The sequence below is a fragment of the Poecilia reticulata genome, linkage group LG13, assembly GCF_000633615.1.
Source record: "Poecilia reticulata strain Guanapo linkage group LG13, Guppy_female_1.0+MT, whole genome shotgun sequence".
NCBI classification, from domain to species: domain Eukaryota; kingdom Metazoa; phylum Chordata; class Actinopteri; order Cyprinodontiformes; family Poeciliidae; genus Poecilia; species Poecilia reticulata.
In genome coordinates, this window is record NC_024343.1 from 14,372,344 (window position 1) to 14,385,081 (window position 12,738).

Sequence of the window (12,738 nt, forward strand, 5' to 3'; positions counted from 1 at the left end):
ATTTTTGCTGCACAAACCGGCACAAACGTAGCACAAACGTTTGACACCAATTTTGTCTGATTTGAAGAAGGTGGGGGGGCCAACTTCACTCAGGTGAAACAGATGTACTTTCCTTCTCAGTTATGTTTACCCAATTGTAATCAACTAACAACGTTTTAGTGCATACACCATACCCATGAGAAAGTTAGCCTTGGAGGCAGACTGCCTGAAATGCTGCTCGATGTACTTGGGCTTGTACGTGACCATGCCGATGAGGGAGTTCAGCTGGATGACGACCACACACAAGTAGATCACATACACGGGGTGTCCAAGAAGAGTTCTCAGGGTTGGAATGAAGTCTGTGAAGAAGCAGATCTAGTTATTGACAAAAGTATATAATAGATAGATTAACAACAACATGGGAAACACAGCTGATTGGAAAAGTTTAACATTTTCAGGTGTTAGTAATAATAGCAGAACAATCCACCCGTCGTCACCTTTAGCCATTTCTACAAAACTGCTGTGTTCCTCTGCTTGATACTTGTACTTAGGATGGGGAGTGTCCTTGATGAAACTTGCTTCCTCCTGAGTGCCCATCTTTCGGACCGTAGAGCCAGCTGTGGGCAGAGATCGGGGCAGAAACCAGAACGGGATGGCAGAGAGCAAAGTTATGACCCCAGCTATGAGGTAGCCCAGCCACCAGGCACCCACCCATCGGGCATCTGCTGGTGTAATGGTGATGGAGTCTATGGTGGAGAAACACAGCGTAAAAAGGCATACAAAGGAATTAAATGATTTTAGCTTAACACATTTCAAAAAACTCATTGCGCAGGGTTATGAATACTAAACAACAGGGTGTCCTGTGTTTAAACGTTTAAACAACTTTCTAAAACCTGCTGAACACTGAACCCCTTTGCACGTCTTCACACACATATGACAAAATTTTGCAAAATTAAAACTGTTTTAAATCAAAAACATAATCCAACAACTTGTATAAAAAAAAAAACCTTGAGCAAAGACAAGTGGAAGTTTTCCTTTTCTGTATGACTATCAGTTTTTGATACAGTTTTTGATTTTTCATTTGCCCAGTCTTATTTACAACATTAATTTGGGTTTGCAGTAAATATTCCAAGATTAATCTCTTTGAACGATTCTCTCTCAGTGCAGAATGATCCATTTGAAATTCTTTGGAAATGACCCATCACCTTTTCCCAGATTGATGGACAGCAATATGTTGATGACTTCAAGCTGAAATTAACATGGGTTTTGTAGCAGTACAATGATCCAAAACTTAACAACAAGATCACCACCAATGGCTGAAGAAAAACAAAATGAAGACATTGGAGTGGCCAATGTCCTGACCTGAATCCCGTGTGGCATGGTTTTACAAAGGCAGTTCAGGCTGGAAAACTCTCCAATGTGGCTGAATTACAACAATTCTGCAAAGATGAGAGTGACAAAATTCTTCCACTGGGCAGGAAAAGACGCATTGTCAGTTTTCACAAACGCTTGATTGCAGTTGTTGCTGCAAAGGATGGCCCAACCAGTTACTAGGTTTAGGAGGAAATCACTGTTTCACACAGTCATGTACTTTTTTTCCCCTTAATAATGAACAGCTATACTAAACAAACATGCAAAAAAAAGGCATGTTTTGAAAAAATATCTTAATTTTAATAAGGAAAAAGTAAAGATCTTTGGAGTCATTATGTATCGTAGTAATTATGTTAGATTTCAATCTTCAATGCTTAAGTAACCAAAAAATTACTTAAAAGAGCGTAAGCTCTTGGCAATGAATGCTTCGTAAGCACAAAACCCGTCTCATTGATCGCCTCGTTACAACAAAGACCCGCAAAGATTCTGGATGTTATGTTAAATTAAATTACACTGGTAGTCAGAAAAGCTTTTCAAAGCCTTCACACTTAATGCTCATCTTTTCATCCGAGCGTTATGTGAGTTCATACTGACCCTGAAAACTTAACTTCATGTCATTTTCAGTTTTCACTAAGGGTTGTTTTTCCTCAATTCAAATCACTGTAATTTTTTTTTTAGCAAAAACTTTTCTTCATTGTCTACACTTCCTAACATCTCAGTCCACAAATTATGCTTTGGTTCTCAGGAGGGTTTCATAAAGAGTTTAAAAGATAAATAAAGTAGAGCTTTACTCTTGTTCACATTGTAAACATTTTATTACAGTTTCAAGTGCTGACACTGATTTGACCAGGTTGTCTCTGTTGCTGACTGCATTCCATTCAAGAACCTTTACAGGATTAGGAGGATTCGGAAAAAGCTGGGTTTTTCTCCTTACCTCTGTTGCACCTGTCTTTCTGCCCCCTCACTGCACTCTACTTGATTGTTGCCTGTCAGAGAGCTTTGTCCTCCAGGTAGCCTCCTTTATCAGCTGACTGGCATTGATTCTGTACACCTGTTCACGGTTCTGAATTGTGCATACTCCACCCACTGCTGGATTTGATAATCATATGCATTGGTTTGATGGATGATAGGGTCTTTTTCGAATCACCAGTGACGGCCAGTAATGATGAAACAAGGTCAGATATGCTAACAACAGCCATACAGCCCTCTAATCCTCACAGGGCTACAGGAGTACCAGTCCCTATCTCCAGCAAGAGGCAATGCACACCTTGGACAGGTCACCAGTATATCATACAATAATATACACACAAATCTTTACACTACTTTAGCCAATTTAGACAGATAAATTCAATTCCTTTAACAGTTATGCTTCTGGACTGTGGAAGTAAGCCAGAAAAAATGCATACATGGAGAATGAGAGTGAACTCCATTCACAAAGACACCAGGCTGCGATTCGAATCCAGGACCTTCTTGCTACAAAGCAACAGTGCTACCATGCAACCCATGCTAACTACATCGGCAATAATTTCTCAGCATTCATAGCTCCATGTGAACAACATGGAAATGTGCATTCCTGACTTCCTATTACATTCTACAAAGTGTTTTCCAATACAAACAAGGGGTGTATCTTTGACAAAGTCTTCTGCAGACCTTTTAATTAAAAAAACAAAACAAAAAACACTTCTGCTTCTCCTAAAAAGACACGTCAAAGCATACCTTCAGAAAAAGGCCTAGCCTTTAGCAGGCTGCTACAATAGCAACATGACAGACTTGTTCCCAATAAGTAAGAGATGGCTAAACGTCAAATTAGTAAACAGTAGATTTAAAATGGCTTACAATTAAGCACAACTAAGTGCAATTCTTACCATTAAGCTAGTGGTTATTGCATTAACTAGTGGTTATTGCGTTATTGCATAAAAAAATGTATTGATGCTTCCATGAAACCCTCACCGAAGAAAACAGTAAAAACAATGTTATACTGTTATTTTAGTCTATTATTAAGAGAAATCAATATTCTGAGCATTATAAGACATTTTTTATAATAAAAATAAATGATACAATAAATGCCCATCCCTGTTTTCATGTTCAGATGGAATGTTGCTCTGAGAGTTGTTTGTTACAACCTAACCCTGATTTAAACTTTAACCCTGACATGTCTGGTTGTTACCAAATGTTTTCTAACAAACCTCTGAGACCTTCACAGAACAGCTCTCTTTATACTCAACAAATTCTACATAAGTAGAATCTGTATTGAGTAAAAAGGCTGATTATAAATAAAGACAACACTTTTCATATTTTTTTGAAAAATAATAAAGAAAGAAAAAAAATCATGTTTCTTCCCTTTTCCCACTCAACAAGTATGTACTTTGTGTTGGTCTATCACATCCAGTCTAGATAAAATAAAGTCCTATTTGTGGCTGAAAAGTGAAAAAAAGGCAAGCGATGTAAATACTTTTGAAAGGCACTGTATCAGGTTTACTACACACTGGATGATCTGAAAAAAGTGCTTATACTCACCCATCTTCACAAACCCAATGTCCACGTAAATCTTGGCACAAAGGGAGCCTAGCAGGTATCCAAACACGGGCCCCACAACTGAGATGGTCTGCACACAGCCTAGGTCATTAAAAAAAAATAGAAAAGCTCCTCATAACTGCACCGAACTGATAAAAATGTTTGAATGGAAAATGTTGTTTTTACATATGTAAGCTTACTGTACACTAAAGGTTAAACCCTTTTGTCAAATCCTAATTTGAGTGGAAAACATCTGCTGACTCAAGATGTTCTTTTTCAGTAATACGCATAATCTCCTGCCGTAGAACAAATGAGAGATTTATCGCTTTGCTCATATTCTTGGAAAGAAAACAAAAACAACACTGTTGCACATGGCAAAGCTTTCTGCAAACATGCTGTTTTTCGGAGAAAAGGTGCTGCGCTTCAAAGTGAACATTGTTCACTGTTAGAAGGTGCCACACTTTTAGGATTTTTCTTTTTTTGCTTACCACAGAATAAATATTGATGTATTTAAAGCCTTGAAAAAAAAGGTTTTGTCCCAATAAGTGTATAATGAAGCTTTTCTTACCAACATAAAGTGCAGCATTCTCTTCTGTAGCAAAATCATCTATGTAAGAGATCCCGAGGGGCTGAACGGGCGTCTCCCCAATCCCCCGCAAGACGTTCCCCAGGAGAACGTATATCCACATCGATAAGTTAGACTCGCCTTCGCAGCCTGGAGTGAGATATATCCAAGGTATAATGTAGACTTTGTGTGCTCTGCCTGTGTGTGTTTTTTTTTTTTTTTTTTTTTTTTGTAAACCCACCTGTGGATGGCACTTGAGGTGAAATACCAGGTTGGTCTCCCGGTGAACCTCCTTGACAGGGAGATGAGTTGTGCGTCGAGTTCACCACCCATCTCACTGACGTTTCAAACTCATAGCTGGGCACAAAGATATCAGCAGGTCAAGGGCTGTTATTCATAGACTGATTTAGATTTAAAGTATTGTTTTTTATTTTATCAGCATGTTTCTTATCAATGCAAATAACATTAACATTTTTTTTGAGCGGTCCAGCCGGATTCCAGCTTTTAATCCAACAGAGAGAGTAGGGTGATGGTAAGAAGGCCTTCTAGCATCAAAAACCTGGAGTTCATCTTCAATGATAATTTGTCAACATCCCAGTGAAACAAGCATTTATGTTAAGGGTTTGACTGCTGTAATGTCAATAGATATGTGTTGAATAATTATTGAGAAGGCCACAAATAAATTGTAATGTCCTGTTTTTTAACAAGATCTAAATTTTGGGAATAATTTTCTGTTTTATATTGTTTCAGAAACCAACTTCTTTGTTGAATGAAATTAATTCAACAATTTTTGTCAAAGCTTGTTTATTCTAGCCCATATCCAGTGATTAAATAAAAAATACAAAATAAATAGAACAGAGCTTGTGAATAACTTTGCAATTATCATATTTCACGCATTATGAGCTTCACACACATTGCTGCAACTTTTTCAATAAAAGTAATCCACAAAATTTGCATGAAAGTCAAATGTTTTCCAATAATTAAAAGATGTCTTTGTTATTTATTTCAACTTCTGCCAGACATAAATGCCTAAGAATTTTTGATTTTTTTTCTGGTTTTGTTTAGATATCTTTTCTTTTTCCTTCTTGTTTACCATGTGTAAAAAAAATAAAAAAATCAAACCTTTTTTTTTCTCATTTTTAACTGAAAAAATGTAAATGCAACATTTTTATGATTTTAGACAAGATATAATTAATAATAAATAATAATAAAATAGAAGTGCTTAAAGGTATTATGTACTGCAGCTTTTTAATGGCAATGAAGTACTAACATCCAAGTTACACAGTATTAATTCCAAATAGAAAGTTCTCCTTTGGTAGTTTTCTGTCAAACTTTATTATTTGTCGGATTCGGATATTTGTACATTTGCATATTGTGCTACACTTGATCAGCGCAGATGCAAAGAGCTGATGAGATTTACTTGGCTATCAGCTGATTATCACTCCTTTATAAACTAACAAGCCAAAGAGGAAATGACAGAAACAACTGGATTAACAAGGTGAGAAGGTTGTGAATTTCTACATTCACATCTGTCAAAGAATAAACTTTTTTTTTTACTTACCGTCCAATGATGAAGTGGGGCAGAGCAATGATGAAGGTGCCAAAAGACATCAATAAGCATCCCAAAGATATTATCTTTGGTCTATGAAGCTTAGCCCCAAAGTAACTGACGAAAGCTATCACCAGCAGATTACCTGTGGAGATGAAACCAGTATCACCATTTAAAAATGTTCACGCTGGGTGGCAACAGCCCAAACACAGCAAGAGCGAACAATAAATGATCACTGTATGCACACGTACAGGGCAGCAGAAACAAACACATGTTCAAAGAACAGATCGGGCTCCCCTCAGGTAAATTAATATTTCAGCTACATATTTTCAAACCTCCTTTTTGATGTTTGGATGTTCCCGTGTTTCTACACGGAGACAATCCCACAGGAACTCAGAACACACACGTTTTCATTGTTGCTTTAGCACCTTTGAGTTTTCTTACTTTTTCTGAGAGTGTTGCCTCCACCTCTGTCTGAAAACCCATTCCTTATTCTTGTAAGCAGCAGATTGTTTCTTACGTTGTGTTTCAGTCGTGCAGATTATTTGAGCGGATCATCAAAACTCAAGGGATTTGACATAAAATAGCGTGTTTGTATGTTACCAGTAGTTATGAAAATTCAACATTTTTGAGAACTTCTATCAGTGATGCATGTGTGTAGAAGTTCAGGGCATTAGGAACCTCAAAGTTCTGGGGAATATATAAGTAATTATGTGTGAATTTGATTTAGAGAAATATTAAGTCAAAAATGAACGTCACAAAATTTTTGTTAGCTACAAAAAATAGACCTGTTCCTTGAGCTCATGTGGCAGATGCAATTAGTGTCATGATTGTAATTTCTCATTACGAATCTTGGCTCTGTCTCCAAAAGCATTCCTGGTCTTTGCTCGCCGCTTGATTCACCTCTTGTCTTACTTAAGATTTTCTTTCCTTCTCTCTTCACACTGCCCTGCTCTGCCTCCATGTTACCATGGCAATAGTCCTATGGAAAAAGCTTGTTGCCTAGGCCACATGAGAGAAGTTGTTTTCACGAGAGACGGAGCGATGGAGGTAAAGGGAATAGACACATTCAGCTACGAGTTAATCTGACGTGCCATCATCAACCTTTTCTTTTGCAGATGAGCGTCGAGGGGAAAAAGTGTCACTTTCCATGCCTATAGTGCTACTAGAGGTCTAGATTGTTATGCTACAGCCACTGATAGATGACTAATCTTCCTTGACCCAGATTTTGACTCCCCACCATAATCTAAATATGATTTCTGAGAAACAAAATAACAGAATGGTAAAACCTCTCGCAATCATGTTAAAGTGTAAACAGGACAGGTTTGCACAAAACTATAATAGCTTTAGCAGTGAGCGGGTAAGGAAATAGAAAATGGGCCCTGGGTTCACAAAGTCGTTGCTGTTTCTGTTTACACGCAGACTTGTAACAAAAGAGCATAACGTGTTCCAATTCATTTTATTTTGAACAGAAGACAAAAATAGGATATGCAGATTCTAAAGGATATAAAGACATGTCATTTTTGTTCTTTCCTTTTGTAAATGAAAACAAAAAAATCAAAAAATTACCACTTCTCCCATCAGATTGCTCCACTTAATAAAGGGAAAGAAGATGGAGCAATGTGTTTGTATAGTAAAAAGTCATTAGACAGACACCATTCAATGTTATTCTAATGATCAAGCATACATTTTCTAAGACAAATTTCAAGTGGTCTGCTTTATACCTTCTAAACTATGTTTTGTCATAAGTACATTTTATAATGGTATATCTCAAGACTCAGTATCTGCCACACTTTTTTTTTAGTTTGCATGTAAAACAGTTTTATTATACTTGTGTCCTAGTACATTTTTCTGTTGAATGCCAATGACATGGTTTACATGTCTGGTGGAAAGATTGCTTCGGTTTCATCACAATTGTCTCGGTATTTAGAGTTTGCTTCAGCAAGGCTTGAAATTTCATGTCTTGTTTTGAACGGTTAAACAAAACTAAGCTTTTACTGTTGAGTTACAGCACTGAATTAAAATCCAAAGTTTAAAAGCCAAATTGTCAAACAAGTATCAACGGGGGGCGGCGTGCTGTGCAGAGCTAGAGCGAGAGCCTTGTATACACATTCCATAAGTCCTCGACAAGCTATTAGGGATTCGATTCAGGACACTGAGGCCTTTTGCTTCATCTCTTTCCCCCTTCTTTTTCTGTCCATTCCCTGAGTTAGTAATGCAAATAAATTCACTACTGTCACAAAAAAACCTTAAAAAAAGATTTGTTAGCGTCAACTTGGATTCTTAGAAAATTTGATACATGTACATATAAATTTAGGACTTAAGTCATCCATCCATTTTCTTGACACCCTTGTCCCTCAGTGGGGTCGGGAGGATTGCTGGTGCCGATCTCCAGCTAACGTTCCGGTGAGAGGCGGGGTCACCCTGGACAGGTTGCCAGTCTGTCGCAGGGCAACACAGAGACACACAAACAACCATGCACACACACCTAGGGACAATTTAGAGAGGCCAATTAACCTAACAGTCATGTTTTTGGATTGTGGGAGGAAACTGGAGTACCCGGAGAAAACCCACACATGCACAGGGAGAACATGCAAACTCCATGCAGAAAGACCGGGACCAGGAATCGAATCCAGAACCTTCTTGCTGCAAGGCAACAGCTCTACCAACTGCGCCACTGTGCAGCCCCAGAACTTAAGATAATATGATAATTAGATTTGGTATAATTCTGTCAAGTTAAAACTGAAGTAGTTTCTGAAGAATGACCACATATGTAGTGACGAATGAGAGCCTCACTTTTTCTTTTGATGGTTAGACTAAGAGCTTTATATTGTATAGTCTGGTTCTGCACTGCATTGTGTTTTTATTCTCTTTTTGATTTGCATGTTAAACCTTCACTGTCTAACTAAGCTCCATCTAAGCACAGGCATTGCATGTCAGCATAAGCTGCACATTTTTAAGTCTGTGGTTTTTGTTTATACTTGACACTTATGCCTATAAAAATAAACCAACAAAGAGCACTAAAGACGCTGTTTTTTCCAACTTTTTTTTCCCCACCTTTGCAACGCTTTCAAACAATGTGATTTTTCTTGAGTTTGCCTTCAAAGCTTCAGAAACTTTCATAACCTGGTTCCTGAGGGATCAGTCCAGTTCAAGCTGGATTGTCAGTGCATTACAACAGTTTCAAAATCACATCTCTGAGTGGCATTTTTCTTGTTGTTGTGAAAGCCATTGAACATTTACCAAAACATAATCCATCTGTGCTACGTTCGAACAAAATGATAAAACAGGCCCACATTTTAGACAATCTTATCTATTTTCATGTGTTTGTACCTCTGTTTTGGCCCTGAATAGATATGATGTTTATCTGAAAACCCCCAGTGGACGTTCTCACTGCAGTGAAATGATAAATGTGAGAGAAGGTGATTGGCGTGTCAAGATCAAAGCTCGTAAATGTCAGCTGATCTGTCTGCCACAAATAGCATCACTGGGGGGAAAAAAGTGGGAGTGTGGACAAGACGTTAAATTAATAACATAAGGGAATCATCTTACAGATTCTAGGCAATGGCTGGCCACATCTTTGATATCTTTGTCATGTCCTTGTTTGATACTCTGACTCACCACGCACAAACACGCCAGTGTGTCTTTTTCTTGGAAATCTCATTAATCCTTTATCTGTGGTCTAAATATCTGAATGACCCATTCATATTTTCAGCAGAAATAACAGCAAGAAAAATAGATTTGGAACATGGCGGTACGAAATGTTAGCAACAAAATAACACCAGTGACGGACAGGCCCACTCACCTATCTCAAAGCTCCCATCAATGACTCCTATTAGGTAGCTGGGGATGTCAAAGCGTCTTTCCAGCTGAGTTATTGTGCTCTTCATGTAGCTCCCCGACAGAGCCTTGGCAAAATAGGCGAATGACAATGCTACCAGAAACATCTGGAGAATAGAATGAGAGGAGGAGATAAGAGAAAACATTTACAAGAACAAATAAAAAAAATGGAACAGTGGCAGTTTGTGGATTGGGCGCCATGCCAATGGCAACAGCTTTGACTAAGTTCATAATCTTTGAACAATTGGGGAAAAAAAGTCTCGTTTTAAGGCACAAATGTCTAGGCTACTTAAGTGTGTTTACAGTTTATTTTGTAATAATAGAAAACTAAGGACTTTATCGAATATTGCGTGGTATGCTTAATTTGTCTCTGAAGTCAGTACTCTCATCCGGATGGTCACAATCAAGCGGGTTTAAGGTTTGGTAAAACTTAGTATTCGGTGGTATTTACCACTTCATCCCAACCTAACCCCATTTTCTTTCTGTTAAGTGCAGCTTGTAAAACTGCAAAGTAGACTATTAATAGATTATTACAAAGATGTATGTGATAATCTACTAAGTAGATTATTACATTACATATCTGCTTTTTGTTAAAACAGGTGCAAAATGACCCCAAGTCATGTGCTAATTCCTACCTAGCATGTGGTCGGTATGAATCATCAATCACAGCCAGGTCCCTTGTTATTAAAAAAAAGGTACATGTAAAACAACACCATCTGGAAAAGTAAAAAATGGTAGAGGGTGAAATAATCAACACACGGTGTGAAGCTGCAGGACGTTTCTGTGTTTAGATCTAATTAGTAATCTGGTCCTTGTTTTACTGTTCTTCAGCTTGGACAAAAGGAGGAGGGGTCTTCTCCTTGGCTGTTCCACAATGCAGCCCCTAATGACAAAACGGTTTGTTTTCATAGTTCCCTGCAAAAGCGGAGGTGGGGGTGTCACAAGCTAGCATGCACTTTATTACATATGTCTTTGACAGATGGAAGCAACCCTAAAAATTAACATAGGCACCGATAATTATACAGGTTTGTCACCAGGTTGTACTATTAGCAGGTTTAATGTTTCTTTTTGAGGCAACTTATGGATTTGATTTTAGGCAATTTATGAATATGATTTCTTGAACTATGTTTTGTTATTCCACAGACTTTGTAAGTAAAAAATATAGTTACAATTGAAAAAGTGGAATTTAAAAAAATTAAGACATACAGAGTGGAATTAAAAAAATATGAAAGGATTTCATAGGGAACTATTACAGCATTCCCATTCCTGCGCGTCACTTATGTCCTTAGCAGAGCTAATCAAATGCAACACAATAACACAACTAATAGTTTTAATAGAAAAGTATTGTTCAGTATAGTGAGATCCATCCTTCCTTTTTGTTAATTATTCAAGTTTGTCTACATTTGTGTTTTTCAGCCTTATATATAAAGTGAAGAGAAGCCACAGTGAAAAAAACAGTGTTTGACTTCTTAAAATGGAGTTTGGACAAAAGACCAACCTTTATGTTATCTTTAATCTGTGTCTAATCCCAGCCCATCTGCCCGTGAGCTAGAAAGGAACATTTGGTGGCTTGGTTGTTTTCCTTACAATGTATTCCACTCAACTTACACCCCAAGAGAAACCCTGCACACGAGAGTCACATTACACACAGATAGATACGCTCTGACCATATACACAGCTGATCTTCTCTTATGAGACAGCACATCACTGTAAAGTATACGTTAAATTCTGAAAGTTACTTCCAAAGTCATAAAAACTAACAGCCCAGATCCCTTTCAGCTGCTACTGAACTGGAATCAGCTTACTGTGCAATTAGTTGTTGCGCAACCACATTAAACAAATTACAAAGAGGAAAAAAAATACCCAGAATACAACTTGTTTTTTTTATATATTCAACACTCTTTACATGTAACCTTAGTAGGATGTGAAAGAAAAAAAAAAGGTCTCAGCAGAGCACATTCTCATACATAGCTTTCATTTACATGATTAAAGTGGAACAGAGCGCATCAGTGTAAACAGATCACGCTGGCCACCACAATTGGCTCAGGGGCTTAAGCTATTGCACATTGTCATGTGCATTTCCTGGGGATGCTGAGTTCCAAACAAGCATGCATACACATTAGTTTCCCCTTTTGATGCCAGACATTGCTTTTTCTAATGCATCAAACGGCCTTTGTTACTGTCCTTCCAAGCTAATAAACAAGAGAAAGAAACTAATTAACAGGACAAGCCAGACTAGGTGGTTGGTTTGCGTCAAGACAACCCCACATCAGCATGCATAAGCATTTACCATTACAATAAGTTAGGCCTTACAGTCAGTATTTAAGAATTTACTTGAGTTAACTGATGGTTTTACCACTGTGTGTATTTGTGCTTCAGCAGACAAGTTGTTATTGAATTATCCTCTACACCAGGTCATGGAAAAACAAGTAAATGCTGTTTGATTTTGTTTTTTTTTGTTTTTTTTACAGAAAGTACCGTTTGACTCCCTGAACTTTTTCAAAGTATCAAACTTTGAGAAAAAAGTGTAAAAAGAATTAAACTTTGTTACAGCCACAACGTTTAATATATTGTATTGGAATCTGTCAAAGACCAATGCAGTGTAACAAATGATTGTGAAGTGGAATGAAAATTATATGTAGTTTTTCAAGGTTTTACAAATAAATATTAGAGAATTCTGAATTGGAATTTAATTTGGCAACGTAAAAAGTCCATCTGTATGTAATCTTAACTCTTAGCCTAATGTGTTAGCTTTGGATCCTATAAATCTGGCCATTGTGAAGGGTTGTAAAAGGAAAGCTATTGTTGAAAGAAAGGCCCAAAGATGCCAATTTGCAGTTTGCTAAAAGGAAAGTAGGGGACACATGAAACATGTGGTAGAGGTTTGCTCTGATCTCAATGAGAACAAAATGTTAAAAGC

At 37.5% G+C, this 12,738-nt stretch overlaps 1 protein-coding gene across 1 annotated transcript in view; it reads right to left on the minus strand.

Moving 5' to 3' along the window:
* Positions 1-12,738, minus strand: part of LOC103474526 (solute carrier organic anion transporter family member 1C1-like) — a 41,860-nt gene that overhangs the window by 17,532 nt on the left and 11,590 nt on the right. The window contains exons 3-9 of the mRNA XM_008425575.2: positions 9,784-9,925; positions 5,991-6,123; positions 4,671-4,786; positions 4,433-4,579; positions 3,868-3,966; positions 477-725; positions 174-338 (exon numbers count right to left, since the gene is read on the minus strand). Coding sequence (XP_008423797.1) covers positions 174-338; positions 477-725; positions 3,868-3,966; positions 4,433-4,579; positions 4,671-4,786; positions 5,991-6,123; positions 9,784-9,925 — 1,051 coding nt within the window. The remainder of the gene's footprint in view (positions 1-173; positions 339-476; positions 726-3,867; positions 3,967-4,432; positions 4,580-4,670; positions 4,787-5,990; positions 6,124-9,783; positions 9,926-12,738) is intronic.